This window comes from Prinia subflava, chromosome 1 (genome assembly GCF_021018805.1).
Source record: "Prinia subflava isolate CZ2003 ecotype Zambia chromosome 1, Cam_Psub_1.2, whole genome shotgun sequence".
In the NCBI taxonomy this organism is placed as follows: Eukaryota; Metazoa; Chordata; class Aves; order Passeriformes; family Cisticolidae; genus Prinia; species Prinia subflava.
Window position 1 is genome coordinate 121,776,805 of NC_086247.1, and position 16,831 is coordinate 121,793,635.

The window sequence follows — 16,831 nt, forward strand, 5'->3', positions numbered from 1 at the left end:
AAATACTACTTCAGTGTTCCTCAGAAAGAAAAAATATGCTTGGCAACACAACCAAATGCTGTGATACTATCAAGCACTTTGGACCTGGGGTAATTTGTAGCCTCTCTCTTGCTTCTTCTTCACAAAGCCCTTGGGCTCTTTACACGACTTCGTAGGGCTGCCACACCTCTCACATGTCCTATATAGGAGGCTGCAGGCTAGAACATGCAGATGTTTTCTTACTACTATTCCTAAAAGGAAAGTCAGCTGAGACCCTCCCTTTATCCCTTCCTTACCCTTTTTTACCTTGGTCTGCACATCTTCAGTTTAGTTTTGCCACTCTGAAAATAATTGTGTGTTTATAGCACAAAGGTTTTGGTTCATAACAATCAAGTACCTAGGAAATAAACCAGACAGATGGATATAAAAATCAATCAATCAATCAATCTGTCTATGTATCTTCATGTTGTCAATCTGCAGGTTCAAAATAAGTTCTGCACATATCTTCTTTACTTTTATATTAAACAGTGACGTCTTCATCATTAAATATCCAAGTCAATTCTTTTATTTTTATTTCTTTCTCCCCTCACCTCTAACCTGAGAAGTTTCAGGGCATTAAAATTTCAAGACCAAAAGAACTCAGTGACTAGGAAGGAAGACTACCAGAAAGGGTACCACTAAAACTCAGAGATATAAAATTCTCCAAGCCAGAAGCTGATGGAGAACATGTAGCAAGAATGACAAGACCATTTAATCACAAAAAAACCGTAACAACAAACAAGCAAGCAAACCCAGGAACATTTACAAGTACAATTAAAAATTTATTTTTCTCTTTCTGCATTGAAGTGAGTACATGTTTACACACAATGTGACAAAAGAAATCATCTGGATACTAAGTACCAACTAAGATTGCAATTGTATTTTCCTTTATAACCATCAAGAATATCAGCAGGGAAACAGAAGAAAGGAAAAAAACCACATCACTTTGCCTGGTATATCACCCAGCACCTCCAGTTTTACTCATGCCCAAAACCTCACTTACAGGACACTTTTGGCAGAAGTCCCTGAACATTCCGTCCCCCCCCAAACATTCAGTACAGTTTCAAGAACAGTGGCACTTTAATATGATTTCAGTAACATTTGAGATACAGTGCACCCACACTGCATGCAATTCGCTTTGCTGTAAGGCTGACTTAGACATAAGGCAAACATTACCTTAGCTCTCAAATATTCCATGATTAGACACCCTTAGTACATATACCTCTGGTAAATGCAGAGATGCCTTGATTCCCTTCATTGCTCTTCCTTCTGATCAAGAAAGCAATCCAGGGAGATGGTGTGCTACACTAAACACAAACTGCAAGGCATTAAAATGTTAAAAACAAACAGCAATGAAAAAAATAAACTGTATTCACATATCCAAAACTTATTTCCAACACTTAAATAATTTTATGTGCAATTACAAAATACATACACTTAAATATCTTTTTAAGAAATACTCCTCTAAGATATCACAGATGATGATTTGCTTTTGACAATCTAACTGCCCTATCTCTGGCATAAATATAAACCTGGACAGTGTTACTACCTAGAATGTTTTCCTATTATAATAAGTTTCCTTAAATATACAGTAAATTCTCTTTAACTATTCTGACAGATAGTGCAAATAAAGACATTCTTTGGGTCACAATTTTAAAATATTACCACCAATGCTATCCTCAATTTAATATTGTTTTAGTAAATAAGTAAGAAAATATTTTAAGTGCACACATCTTCTAACATCTGTTTAGCAACACATTTTCCTCAGTTACCTTGGCTTAATGCAGATCACAAAAAATGAATAAGCTACAATATTGCTCACCTATTCAAAAGATATGTTATATTCATACTTAAATAAATAGATTTAGAAACCTACCTCTAAGTTTCCCGTTGCTTTCCACGTATTGTTATTATCCAACAGCCTATTACATCAAATCATATCAAAATATCTTTAGAGACAACAAAGATCACTTCAGAAGCACTGCTCAAAGGCAATGAAATAATGCTTTGAGAACCTAAGCATGTTAGGCCTACACAGATCCAAGCACATTGTAGAATACAATAGTTTAGAGTCAGCTACTGCTTTGCCCTAGCCAGAGACAAAAAGCTTATCTTAAATATTATCCATCGATGATGTAGCAACACAAAATGGCCCTGTTTGCTATCTAATGTTGCTTGCTGGCTTTACACGTTTATTTGAAGTCACTGGCACCTGATGGTTAGTTCCATTGGTGGTATTTGTTGCTGAGCCATTCACAACGATGTAATCAACCTTGTTCTCCAATTTCACGAGGCGTTGTAAGATGTCATCCAGAAGAACAGCAATAGTTCTCTTAAGATCAGCTGAAGATAAAGGAAAAAACAAATTACAGCCTGTTGTTTCGGCTGTGTGGAAAAGAACTGCTATTTCAACATATTCCCATCTTAAGACTTGCTATCCTCCCTACCACACTTCTTGAAAAGAAGTGCAGATTGGTACAGAAGGACAGAATGAAATAGCTGCTTGATTTTTCTTTAATAACACTTCTTTGTTATTTTAGGGAAGGGAGGTACCACCATAACAGGCAACTGTGAAGGCAGCCAATTAAATATTAGAGTGTAAGAACAAAAACACAAGATGGAACATTAGAAGTGACTCTTCAAAGGTATTATTTCAAATTTCATCCAGACAACAGCACCGGAATACTCAGCTATGTCATCTTTTAGCCTAGGATACAAGAGAATATATCTAAATACTTTCCAGCATAAAATAGGTAGTTAATAGCTTTCCCCTAAAAGACAGACTTAGCCCATAGTAAAGCTGTTATTAGAAGGTATCTTATTGCTTTTTATGTAAGCTATAAAGCTGGGGTAAAAAAATCTGTTTATATCTTTATTGACTGAAAAATAAGAGGAAGATGGTAAAAAAATTCTCATGTTCTGGAACACAAAACCAGTAACATCTTTCAACAAAAAACTGTCAAAAAACTGTTTATGCTGTTGCCAATCACCATCTTCTTTCAGATTTGAAAAACATCAAGAAACTTACCAGGCTTTAAAGGCGTTAAGATTCCCCCTACATATGAAGATATCTACAAACTCTCTCTCTGCCCTCAGCCCTCTAATCAGTTCTTAACTAAGCAGAAAGATTGGGGACAAAGATCACAGGCATCAAATTGAAAAAAAAGGAGTAAAAGAGATAAACTTCAAAATTAGTAGTAAATTAAATTTTTAAAAAAGTAAATACCTCCCTCTAAAATTAACTTGTTCTTATTCAGTAATTTAACTTTGAAAAAATAAAAAAGTGCTTAACAATTCAAGCCAGAGCAGGGTCTGCTGTCAATAACAGAGGGTGGGTCATATACTCTGTAGTATCATTTTGTGCTCAACATCTGAGGGAGGGAATTGTCAAGTTTTAGTTCTGATGATCAGCAGGTAGATCAAGCAATGACTTAAATTTATATTAAACTTCAGGCAAAACCACAGAAGACAAGTCTTATTTGGAAATAATTGTAAGACTTACAGAGTAGGCAAAAGCTGCACTACACAAGGATTTTTCAGTTTTTTTAAATGACAAAAATGTAATTACATACTTAAGGAAGGAAGTCCTTGATAACAAAAACAAAAGGTGGGAGAAGAACACAAGGAAGAAAAGAGAAGACAGCATCTTACTGTCATAAAAATTAATTTTAGGAATGAAAGGATGAAAGGTTTAAACACTTTTTACTGTCCTACTCCCCTTGGGTTGCTCCTGCACATCTTGTCATCACAGACTTGCCTCCTTCTTCCTTACCAGCAGCAAAATGACTTGACACATTTTTGCTGCTTGCACTCTTACCAAATGCCTACAAAAGGCATCCTACAACAGGCAGAGGCATTTACGGAAACCTTAAGGGGATCAAAGTTAACTACTATACATATTTTGAGATTCTAGTTTTTAAAATAAACATTTTTAGTTATCTTTTCAATATTTCAGAAGATATCAGAGATATGATGCACCGAGTATTACAGCTTGCAAGACAAGGAACCTTATCTCTTATGGCTACTTCTAAAACAAGGGGAGATTCTGCCACATTCATAATTGCCTTGCAGTCTCCAGACTGCAAACTCAACTAGTATGTTGCCTTTTCATTGCATTTTTAAAGAGAAGAAAATTCAAGAAATAAAAGCAGGAAGTTGGCAATGAAGTACTAGAAGAATCCAGAAGGTTGAAATGACTTAATATAAAACTTTTCCCTGTATCAGGCACGTGCTTATTCCTCAATAGCTGAATATTCAGAAAAAAACAAATGTGCTGTTATTTCTAAGTAACTGCATTACTGTACCTGAAGATATCTAAAAAAAAATCCTGGAAAGCAAAAATTTCATGTATGAAGCTTGATTCTGCAACTCATCTTAATTTTCAACTTCACTGAATAAATTAAAATCAAATCAGTTAATACAGAGAGGCTTTTTTCTGCTGAAGAGCATTTACTACTTAAAAAAAAAGAGAAAATTTATAACTTTACAATTTCCAGAAAAAATATATATTCAAGTAACTAGTATGGCTTTTTTCCTCTTACCATATCCTGACATAGAGGCTCCACCACCACCATTCATTAGGTTTTTATTTTCTTCTGCCAGTGCTTTGACATATCTTTTACTGAGATCTAATATCTGTCCACGCAACTCGGCGCTGCTTTGGCGTCTTGGGTACTGAAAAGTGTAGCGTAGCAACATCAAACCCCAAATGATTCCAAAGACTAGTAAAAACATACTCAGTTTCTGGGACATATTTTTTCTTGAAAATGTTAGAAACATTTCTGATGAAGGCCACAGGCACGTCCTAATTTCAAGAAAAGTAACTGATTTAGGCTTTGTCAAATTATATTACATATTAAACAAAAATAGTATTCCTATGAAGTGAAAAATCTTCTGGCTGGATCATCTTCAATATATCTTCTCATGTTTTAGCTGGTCTTGATTCCTGAAATTTGTAAAGTACCACTTGGTTACTCAAAACTGCTATAGTTGTTGAGATCAAGAACAAGTATCAGTTTCCAAATACAGTACTATTGCATCATCTAGCAGACAAGTTTTTTTATCTGCTTAGAGGTTTAGTAATGTTTCCTTCTCATCTTCAGTGATATTTACAGGGTTTCCTCTTCCTATTTTTACCGATTTTTATTCTCCAAAAATCAAAATTTCTGTGCTTCCACAAAGCACCTTAAGTGTTTTAAATACTGGGATTTAAACTGACATTAAACCCAAATGCATTAGAAAGAAAATGCAGTATCTAGAAGAGAACTGTGTAACATTTCTGTACAGCATTGTGATGAGTTATACACATACATCTATATACAAAATCTTGTGAAATGATTAATTTGATTCTTATTCTTCTCTTTGTAGCACAGAGCAAGTGTGAACAGACAACACATGGAAGGATATTTTCTGGTTGGTTAACTAGCTCAAAGTTTCCTCTCCTGGTTTGTACACCATTAAGTTTCTTATTTGTTTTGGTGTCTTACTATTGAATAAAGAGATAAAACCAAAATAAATTGGCACATTGCACTTAAGCATTTTACTTCAACTTTAAAAAACGTCTTACCATAGTACCCAATTCTGATCCTTCAACAGATTAAGGCTTCAGGAGGAAATCAAATGATAGAAAAGCTTCAGCAGTTAAATAACAAATGTTCATACAGCTTGAAGCAACTCTATGTTGTTCATACAGTTTGAGCCACACATCTTCAGGGATCTCTGTACTGCGAAAAAAGAAGAAAGATTTAAACAAAAAGTGAAGATACCTTCATTTACTTGTGGAGTAGTTGCAGCTGAAGGCTTCAAGCTACATGCTTTTAAAACAGAACTACATTTTCAAACCTAACTTTAAGTACTAGTTAGGGAACTACTGTCCATTTCATTATGAATGCATAATGCTGACTTCAACATACTTTTAAAAGAAAGCTTGGTAAGAATCTCACTCAGCATCTCCTTCTTGTGTTATAAGACAGTGACAACCGATGTTCTGGATTCATCAAATATGTACACACTTATATATTTACATAGGCATCATTCTCTTACTGATTTTTACCCCTCAAATAGATCCTACATTTTTAGACTCTTTCCATGTGTATACCTCGGATTTCTCATTCTTCATCCATCTCTGACAATACTCTTAATTATTCAATACTTTATTAAAAGAGAATTTCTATTGTTTAATATCATCCAGATAATGCTACTCATTTTACACAATAGTTACATTTTTCCTCACTATTCCCAGTTCTTCCCTCCATACTACCTGACACAAGCACTTTTTACTCTGAAATTAAGCATGTAATAGAGCTCCTCACCAGACTTTCTGTAGTGGCACTTTCGCCTCGGTTTGTATCAGAATATTGAGACGGAGTTTCTCGTGCTGCTGAGCTCTCATCCAAACCTAACTCTGCCTCCCTGGCACTTTTCATCCCCTCCCCTGTCCAGTTCCATCAGCCTTGTGCCCACACCCCGCTGTCTGCTGCCAGCACAAGTGTCACTGCCAGCAGGACGCCGAGCCCTGCTTGTGGCTTACCCTTCACCTTCACTCTTCAGATAATCCTCTCCACAGGCGAGCCAGCGTGCCTGATTCAAGTGGCACATTTTTGAAGTGCTCTAAAATCAACACGCATATCTAAATCATTCTGAAAATGATTAACCCAAGGCAGGGGCAACATTGGGACTTGGACACCAAAGCTGCCGTAAAGTAACAACCAGCTGTGTGTAAAATGCCCCATGGTAGCCACTGCCAGTACAAAAACTCTTCCTGCACTGCTGCAAGTGGCAATCCCAAGTCACTGAACGAGGAACAGCTCACCCTCCACTCTGGGGTATGACCAGCACCAGGACAGACAGCCAATGCAGTAATTTGAACTCCCACTGTAAATGCAGTGCGATGTCCTTTGTTCAAGGTATGTGCTTATCCCCCCAAAACTGTTTTAAGATACTGATTTGTCTTAAGTACATAAAATAAGTGGGAAAACAGTAAAAACTTACATTCCACAGCATGATTATCTGGAATTGTGTGGTTTAAGATTTCCTGAAACAGATCTTCCCGAAACATGCACTAACCAAACTCCTTTTCCCTAGCTCTTTGCCAAATCCACGGCTCTGCACTCAGACTTTAAAGAATAAACTGCACTCACATCATTATGTGTTCACATAATCTCTGAAGAGTATCAAATATGGTGGAAAACTTTATGAGGTCCTGGAGAAGAGTATTCATGTGATGACTCAGAAGACCAAACAGTATCTCTCAAGAAGAGACTGTAAGTTTCAAACCCCATTCCCAAAAGTCTCTACCTCTATTAAAAAAAAAAAGAAAAAAAGAAAAAAAAAAAGAAGACTGAAAAGAACAGATAGCTCTTGCAAAACTTAAATTTAGTTCAGCTCTCCACAGATCTCCAGCCATATCTCCCCCTGAAGCACTTAGACAATATCACTACAGCCCTTTGGAGTAGAAATAACTCTGCCATCACACTGTAAATAAGACCACAAGCCAGGATAAGAGGTCTAGCCAAGAGGAAGAGATTGAATAAACTCCTGCCAAGCAGCAGCAGGAATTGCAGACTGGGCCATCGCCATGTGTATCTGATTCACAGTGCACACGCTGACTACTGAAACTAATGGAAATCAAGGACTTAACCTGCTGGGAAATTGCATAACACGCACATACCGACATGAGGCAAGGAACTGGGAGCAAGGTATACCAAAATGGAGGGAACTATCTGTACTTGCCACTTTTCCTACAGTTTTTTAAAGGCCATTCCCCCTTCATGAATTCCAGTGTAATCTCAAAGTTCTGGAGATTTGGTCTCCTCTTTCCCCCTGAAATGCATGCATTTCTAGTGACTCCCTGCAAGACTCCTGGGGTAACACAGCAAAAAACCAAAGAAACAAACAAACAAATGAAAACCCCACCAACCAACCAAAAAAAAGCTTATACCCACATGATTTGGAAGTAAGAAAAAAAGAGTATTGGAGCAGGCACACATATTAGGAAGGAAATAGCACAGTAAAATGGATGGATCGGAATATTCTTGAACCTTTTATTGCCCAGAAGGGTCAGCACTTCTCTACAAGAACATTATAGTTTCAACAAAACTTGGGACTCAGAATGGACCTTTGTTTTCAGTAAACCAGAGGTAGTATCCCATAAGATAACAGCACACATGAAGGAAGGTACACTGCCTCTTGTGATCGTTATTCTCCCTCATTCTCTCACAGCACACAATATGCTGAGTTGGATATCCTCCCTGAGCAGGAAAAAAAAGGAAGCTGAGACTTCCTCTTCACACTGATTTATCCTGGATAGAAATGCTGGCATACCACTCTCCTAACTGCAGCTGAGGGACTTTTGTAGCAAAGGCAAAGCACTGCAGAGAGCAACAGGAAAAAAGGGTGCATCAGAGCTAAACCTTTTTGCAATTCCTATCATCTCCGATCATGGAGACTGAGACAAAAGGAAGACAACCATGAAGATGAAGGAGTACAACCAGAAAAAATTGATAATCTGAGGATGGAAAGAAAAGAAACAAAACCCCAAACCAACAAACCCAAAACAAAACAAAATATTCAACAAAACAAGCCCAAATCAAACAAAACCCCTGAGTTGACTGTAGGCAAAACGGCAATCCAAGAATCCATGAAGAAGAGAATGTCTTCCACATAATCCTTTCAATAAACAGCCTAAAGTAACCAATTTCAGTGCTAGTTTTCCAAAGTACTTTAAATCAGCATGCATATTTAAATTATTCTGAAAGTTACAAGCCCAAGCCAGAAGCAACGTTAGAACTTGAAGGTACAACCAATTCCTGAATGATGATCTAACACTAGGTTTGCCTTTCATGTACATATAAAGAGTTTGGTTTTCTTCACTCTTGCCACTGCTGATTGTCTAAGAAAAGTACTGCCAAAACCTAACAATGTGGATATAACTTTGTCCAGTCATACCATAACACTGACATCCATCTGGAAATAAAAACAACAAACTAAGGCACTCATCCACTTCAAAATAAAATCATGTCTCTATCCTGCATACTTGTTATTTCAAAATCAGTCATTATATTATTATTATTATTATATTATATTATTGACTGCATGAAACAAAAGGAGCAAAGGGAAAGAAAGAGCTACAGAAAATGCATTATGTATTCCATAATAGAGCAAGGTTATACTTAACTACTACTTAACCAGCATCAGACTTCAGTTTGAATACTGACCCTTCTCCATGGAAACCAGTCCATACTTACAAAACATCCCTCTCAAAATTTGTTGCACTCTTCCTCAGATTCTGCTTTACTCATTCCCAGAAAAACCAAGAGATTATATTAACATACCACACAAAAATGAAACAGTCTATAACACAAAGGAATGCCTCATACATGCCCTGAAACAACCTCAGGTTATCAAGGAAACAAGGCATACCTAAATCCTTAAAAGCTTATTGCATCTTACAGCACTGCCACTTCTGCCAGTCAATCAGCTCATGAGAGACTGGCACACATTCATCATCATTTTTCTAGCCTGCCCAAGAGACTCCAGCCTTCCTAAACCACTAGAAATGGTTGTAGGGCAAATTTAAACCTGTCCTGCAGAGATGATTTATGTACCTTCTAGTTTTGAAAAATGTACAGGAGAGATGACAGTAACTACTTGTAAGAGAAAAATAAAGTAGCAGGTCTATCAGGTATTTTTAGTAGTTATTAATAAGCAGTTTGCAGATGCAAAGAATACAGAAAACCAAAGCCTAAAAGAAACCCATTTGATTTAAAGATCAAAACTATTTTTAAGAATAAACCATATAAAAATGCAGTGAAAAGAATACTGTTAACATACAGTCCACCTCTTTGGTCATGTATATTGAAAGACAGAATCTCAAATACTAAGGCAGTAGTTCCTCAGTGATACTCTGGAGACCTAAATAGGTCTCTAACTCATTTATTGGGAAAGTAGGCTTGATAAGTGCGAATTCTACTCAATCTATTACTTACTACCACAATATTTATCTGTTCCTCACTTTCAAGTTATATCAACAACAACATGACACTGTGCATTCAAGAGCAGATCTGGCTTTGCAACCAGATATTAATTGCATAGAAAGAAGTCATTTATCTAGACAGAGCTTAAAAAAAAAAAAAAGCCATATACAGTCATAGAAGTGTGCATCCAATTAAAGAGGAAGTGGAAAAAAATCTTGTAATAGAACAGACAGCAGACAGAAATCATGGCAGTACAAACAAAAGCTGATATTAATAATTACTATAAAATAACCGTACAGTACAAAATTGGAATTTATTACAATCTCAGTAGGAGCACAAAAAGTTTATGAAATTATTAACGATTTAAAATTACCATACAGAAATTACATCTGTACAAGAAATTACCATTAAATTCATGGCAACAAACATCCCTCAGTACAGAGAGGGTACTGTATCAGTAAACACTAAACTGCCTGTAAATATCCAGAGTGATACCTCATTGCAATAGCTAACAAACATTTCAGGAAGACAAGAATCACATTATAGAATACCAGGAAAAAATTTCCACAGTAGCATCAAGCTCCATTCCATTATTTTCCCCCTTTTTGCATCTATTTCCAGAGTGCACCCTCTGGCCTATTTACCTCTGTCCTCCAAAGTATTTAGTTTTCTAATTTTTCAACAGAAAACTTTGAGCATCACTCAGCTAATAGGAATCAATCATGCTGACCATTCTGAGAGCAGACAGGTTGGTTCTATGTTTTTTGGAAAACTCTCAGTCACTTCTGTGAAGAAATAAAAAGAGAAGTCTAAAGAATGACTGACACCCACCAAAACAGCACAGGATATATTCACTAGTCAATTAATTTTAGAAGACTGAGACAACGGAATAAGCATCTAGAAGCCCAGGAGCTCACACTCTGAGACTTTTTGGAATGCCAAATATGATGTTTGTACTCTGGTAATTTGCAGTCTTAGATGGTTGTTGGTTTGGCAGTAGATGAACAATCTGCATGAGGTACAGCTGGCAAACAGGTGCCCAAAGAAGTGAAGTGTTTAACACAGAGCCCTGATTAAAACTGGTGTATAAGGAAGAACCACATTCCTCCTTAGATTTTTATGAGTACCCAAGTTCTCAAGAAGACGCCAATAAACAACTGTCCTGTAGCACATCCATACTGGTGACTGCTGCAGACCAACACTGTCCCTTGGTTCCCAGGTTCATTAATCAGGATCGCTCAGACAGCTCCACAGCGCCACAAAAGAGCAGGATGTTCTACACAGAACCAACCTTTAACAGCAGTGCCAGCTCCCAGACAAGTTAAAACACTTTCAGCTGTCTTTTGATAAAGTTTACTCTCAGCACTTCAAGTATTCCTATTATTGCTGCTGTAAAATTTGGTGAACAGAAAAACATCACAGCAGAGAGGGGAAAGAGGATACTGTACTGACAAAACCTCATCAATGCCTGACTTAACAGAGCCCACCTAAATGTGCTGATGAAACTCAAGGGTCTTTTGAGACTGCACCATAGATGAGTAGATAGAAGAGACCATTTATATTAATAGCTGCTAGACTCAAGTGAAAATATCAGTACTATAAAATATGCTGCTATCTTGAGAACAGGTAAGAAGGCATCTCTCAGAAAAGGCTGCCCTATCACTTATGAAGGTTGCTGGGCTGCAGGTTTTAGCAGGTCTGTACCACTTTCAGAGCATGCTGCCAAAGTAATTTGCCTTTGTGTCTTTTCCAGGACATCTATCTTTATACCTTCTCTTACAGCATGTGTTCCTTCATTCCCTGCTTCTACATGCCCAAGACTTGCAACTTGGGACACTGAAAAAAAAAAATATCCTTTTGCCTTATTGCTAGCTGCCTTTTGGGGAACACCTTTAATGGCTATTCCACATGAAAGAAACATGAGGTTTAAGGGAATAGCAAAAATGGGTAACTACCAAAAATACCTATTCTTCCACAAAGAAATAAGAAAATCTTGTGTGCTGCCAACAGTTCCTGTCTCTCAATGCAGCCAACGGACATATGGGTCCCAGCTCATCAAACAGACACAGTGTTGCTGCTAACGAGCTGCTGGGACAACCTCAGACATATCTTAAACCAGGAATGGTTTTACCTCCTACAGGCTTCTAAGAACAGCACCCATTAACTCATAGATGAACTTCGAATTGAGAGCACAAACATGTAGCTTTCAACTTGAAAACCCACACAGTAAGCTTACAGTGGCTCTGGTATAAAATTATCTGAGAGCCCAAACACTAGACTACCTTTTGTCAGTATTTTAAAAATACTGGAGAGCTGTTTCTATTTAAATGCATGCATTCGTATTTTAATCGTTTTTGTTTTATGCCTTCTACCAATAATTATTTTCATTTTGCACTGTGTCTAAGAAGTCTCCTCAAGTACCTTAGAGTATCTTTTTTTCAACACCTTCCCCCTTTATTTTGCCTATTACTGCCAATGAATGCTTTTAAAATAAACCAGCCATTTAAAAACAGAAATTCTTTGTTCCTTGCCTGTGGGCAGTCAGCCAAGATTCAAGACTTTGAGAGGGGAAATGGCTTGGCAAGGCTTGTGAAGAAAATTAAAGCAAGCAGATATCAATAGGGACAGTATATCAGTAGGGACAGTATGTTACACTTGCTGAACTTCCCCTCCTCCCATTGGGTCCATCTGGGACCCCAAAACATTTCTACATCTCTGTATCAGATTCTTAAAAATAATAATAGTGAAAAAATATTAAAAACAAAAATCTCAGCTTCATTTTCCCTGGGACACTTTCTCTATTTTCCCTTCATGCTTTATTGCTGCCATTCAGGTCAGTGTAGGACCCTTGCTCCTTAATAAGAGTCACTTATGACAGAGCACAAGGCACTTTCTTGGCTTCTCATCTCTCTGCAACACTGCTGCAATTTATTAATTGCAGGCTATAACAAGTACCCTCATAGTACTCCCTTGTGAAATTTTACATCTGTCTTTGCACCACTCTTTCTTAAGCCCCCGAGACTCCAAAACCTCCTCAGGAGATGATAATATTTAGCTAATTTTGACTAGTTTTACAGAGAGCCAAGCCTACAAGATGATGCATGTAGGTTACTGCTAAGAGAGGAACTTTCACTGAATGTTTTAAAGACACCTAAAAGGAAGGCAGGTGTCACTAAAGAGAATTAAGAGGGGAGGGAGGAGACAACGAAGTGACAGCTGCAATGGGGGAGATTGCCACTGCTCACACAGGTATACACAGTGCACCACACAAACACTGTTCCTGTAGAATGGCAACAAAAAAAGGACTTGTTCCGCTGGGGAGAGAGGAAGAATTTAACTCATCTGGTTTTCCTTCAAGAAACCTGTACAATTCAAACTGAGTATGAATTTGTCCACCAAAACTATGTTTCCATGGCAAAACTGCAATACAGACAAGGCTTTGGATTCATGCTCCTTCCCAGCAGGCTGACCCAGGTGAAAATTTCAGAAAAATAACACGGGAGGAAATATTAAAGACAAGTGCTTTCTTTTATTCTGTACCCTTTCTTCCACAATCTTATTTCTAGACTGACTTGTCAGCTCAACGTAGCATAATAATGGATTATGGCATCCTGTAACTGTAACACCTCAGTGGTGTGCACTGCAAAGTACTTTATTGTTAACATTAACAAAAGCGTACCCAAAAATTTAACTGGATTATTTATATAATACTAGCCTCCTATTTCTTTAGTATTACTGAAGAAAACAATTTAATTGGAATAAGCTTTACATTCCCTTCTTCAGGCCTCTAGTTCAGGCCCTATTTTACATGGGAAAAGTACTCATTCAGTTTTGAGGAATCCAAAATTAATCTTCTAAATTACATAGCCAAATGCTAATATATCTATTTTTTGTAACGTCTGTAAAGTTTTTTTGTAAACCATAGAAGAAAATATAAGAGCCTGTTATTAATAATGCTCAGTCGAGAAAACCCAGCTCATAAAATGGCACAAATTATCAATCACAGGTGAAAGAGGTTGTTAAAAAATAAATAGCATATAAAGTACATTTTAGCAGTGAATCGGTACCAGGAAAAACAGATTCACTTGGGTGACAGAGCCTCACAGATTTTTGACAGCTACTGGAAAAAGGTTATTTTTGACACTTACTAGTCTTCAGATACATTGACTACACAGCTGACAACTCTAGCTGACAGCATGCATTTATCCTACTTACAGTTTAGGCAAGATGCAAGAACTAGTCCCCTTTACCATTCTTGGAAAAAGTACAAGTGATCATGAACTCCAAGGGAAATATCTTACTTTTAGCAGCTAAGTGACATCCAATCCCCAGGATACCTCACAATTTGTGATTAGCTGATACCAATGCCTCCTTCAAGGAGATAACAGCCAAAAGGAGCCTCTAAAGGCAGATACTACAAAAGCCTTGAAAAGAAAAAGGGGGGTGGGGGGTGAGAGGGGAGGAAAGGAAGTACCTTTACTTCCAAATGTAAAAAACCTTAGGAAAAAGGACCAAAGGAATTCCAGCATAATTGCTTTATTCTCTGGAGCTCTAAAATACCTATTAAACAGCTACATATTTTAACACCTAAAATAAAAAAAGAGGCTAGAATAACTTAGGCTTTATACACATGCGTATCTACAGTCAAAGCAGGAACAAAGAAAAACAACATATTTCTACATTTGGTCTAAAACTGCAATTACACTGCTTGCGACACTACCACAAGATGCTACTCACAATCTAATATTATCTTCATATTGCCTCTTTTCTCTGATATTCTCATGAGAGTAAAACAGCAATTCATTACATTTGTTCCAAAATTAACAGTATGTTACAGTTAGGACAAATCACATGCATACAGTTAGGACACATCACATGTACTAGGATGTGCATCATATTCATATTCTGAGGGTTCTCTTAAAATTAAAAGATGCAATTCCTACAAAGACCGCTTTTCTCTGTGAAAAACCACATCTGTCTGCCCCCAGTTCACCCACTGAGGGAGCAAAACAACAAAACAATCTACCCTAAAACAGCAACCAAAAAGAACTAGTTAACCCAATCTGAACTGTTCTAAGGAAACTCCACATCATGTCATAGCATAGAACAAAAATTCTCTCTGCTTGTTTTGTGGCACACAAACACAGAAAGTCACTCCAGTCTTGGTGTCAGAATCTTAAATGACAAGAGACATGAAAGAGAATTTACAGGATGCTACCATGTTAGATTAGGGAACCAAAGAGAGAGTTTATTGATAATGAATGATGAACAGAGCTACCCAAACAAGGTAGAGATGATAGTATGTTATACATATTTACCAAAATAAACTTAACCGAAGATAAGTGCAGTCAAAACATCATCAGATGTTACACATAAAAGCAATTTTATTATACTGTTAAAAGGAAACGTTATTCTGCAGCTTTTGCTGTCAGGAAATTCCATATATTATAATCTCCTAAAACTGAATGTTTCAAATCGTGCAGACTTCGTTCAGTATTACTTTTTCCCATTTCTTCAATAGTACCACCAAGACCAATTTCAGTGAAATATTTACCCGTTTGTTTTGGGGTTTTTTATGCAGACTTGTTATTGCCCAAAGGTCACTTAACCTGACATTGTTAAGGATCTTGCCTTTGCCTGAATATTATTTTCTTTTTTCTACCTGCAAGTTCCATCACATCACTCTAATCACGTTTTACCTCTTCGGAAGTTATGTCCTTACAGCAGAAGACCTCGATCCTGCAGAGTCACTGCAGTCAGAGCTTAAGACTGGAAGACCACTGCTAACGGTGAAGGAAACCAGAAAGCCCTCGTTTGCTCCTCCGCACCCAAGGACACTGCACCACCGCCCTGGGACACGGATCCCGGCCGAAGGAACGCCGACCCCAGCACAACTCACCGCTCCGCGCCCCTCGGCGGGCCCGCAGCGACACCGCCACCGCCGCCTCGGAGCCGCGCAGGCACCGGGACCCGCCGGGCAGGAAGCCCGGAGGAGGACGAGCCTGTCCCGCAGCTCACGGAGGAGGGGCGGACCAAGGAGGGCGCTCAGGCGCGGTGTGGATCCGCGTGTGCGGGAGAGCCGCAGCCACCCTGCGCCACCCCGGTCCCGCCCGAGCATGCAGCCAACCCCAGCACGTCGCCCGTGAAAACACGGACGGACGGACGGACGGACGGACGGACGGACGGACGGACGGACGGACGGACGGACGGACGGACGGACGGAGGGGCGGGCCCCCACGCTCCCGCCGCCCCGGCCCAGGGCGCGGCTCCGGGGCTCTGCCGGGGCCGAGGCCGAGCGCCCCCGCGCAGCGCCCCCCGCCGGCCGCCCCGCGCTACCTGCGCTCGCTGCCTCCGCTCCCTCCTCCCGCGCCGCGCGCCGCTTCCGCCCGCGCCGCGCGCCCGAAGCCCCGCCCCCGCCGCAGAACGCGCCCCGCCCCCCGCCCGGCGCCGCGGCCGCCCCCCAGCGGCGGGAGGGAGCTGCGGCAGCGGCGTGAGGGGGCGGCGGGTGCGTCCGCGGCTCCGCGGGGAATTTGTCCTCATCCGTGCTCTAGGCAGTGGAACGGGGACTGGGCACGTTTCGTCTAGAAAAGACAGAGAGGGGGGTCTCCTCAATGTATTTAAATATCTCAAAGGCGAGTGCCAAGAGGATCGTGCCAGACTTTTTGGTGGTGCGACAGTACGGCGACAAAGGCCGTGAACTAAAACACAAGAAGTTCCACCTCAACGTGAGGAAGAAATTCTTTGCGTTGAGAGTGGTAGAGGAACAGGCTGCCCAGGGGGGTCATGGAGTCTCCCTCTCTGGAGGTATTGAAAACCCACCCGGACACATTCCTGTCACC

At 39.3% G+C, this 16,831-nt stretch overlaps 1 protein-coding gene across 4 annotated transcripts; it reads right to left on the minus strand.

Moving 5' to 3' along the window:
- Positions 1 to 779: 779 nt before the first annotated feature.
- Positions 780 to 16,408, minus strand: CCDC126 (coiled-coil domain containing 126). 4 transcript variants are annotated; one of them, XM_063410501.1, is made up of 4 exons: positions 16,329 to 16,408; positions 5,585 to 5,741; positions 4,560 to 4,963; positions 780 to 2,361 (listed from the first exon to the last, which is right to left on the minus strand). In XM_063410501.1, the coding sequence occupies exons 3-4, from the start codon at positions 4,795 to 4,797 to the stop codon at positions 2,180 to 2,182; spliced, it is 420 nt and encodes a 139-aa protein (XP_063266571.1). In that variant the 5' UTR covers positions 4,798 to 4,963; positions 5,585 to 5,741; positions 16,329 to 16,408; the 3' UTR covers positions 780 to 2,179. The 4 variants fall into 4 exon arrangements, with proteins under 4 accessions (XP_063266571.1, XP_063266587.1, XP_063266562.1 ...); XM_063410517.1 differs by lacking the exon at positions 16,329 to 16,408 and adding an exon at positions 15,892 to 16,309 and having other exon boundaries at positions 5,585 to 5,736; XM_063410492.1 differs by lacking the exon at positions 16,329 to 16,408 and adding an exon at positions 15,892 to 16,309.
- Between the last annotated feature and the right edge of the window lie 423 nt (positions 16,409 to 16,831).

Coding starts and splice junctions, on each gene's coding strand:
- CCDC126 (XM_063410501.1), bottom strand. CDS start 4,797: ATGTTTCTAACATTTTCAAGAAAAAATATGTCCCAGAAACTGAGTATG. Junction 2,362..4,559: donor AGCCTCTATGTCAGGATATG/GTAAGAGGAAAA, acceptor CTTTATCTTCAG/CTGATCTTAAGAGAACTATT.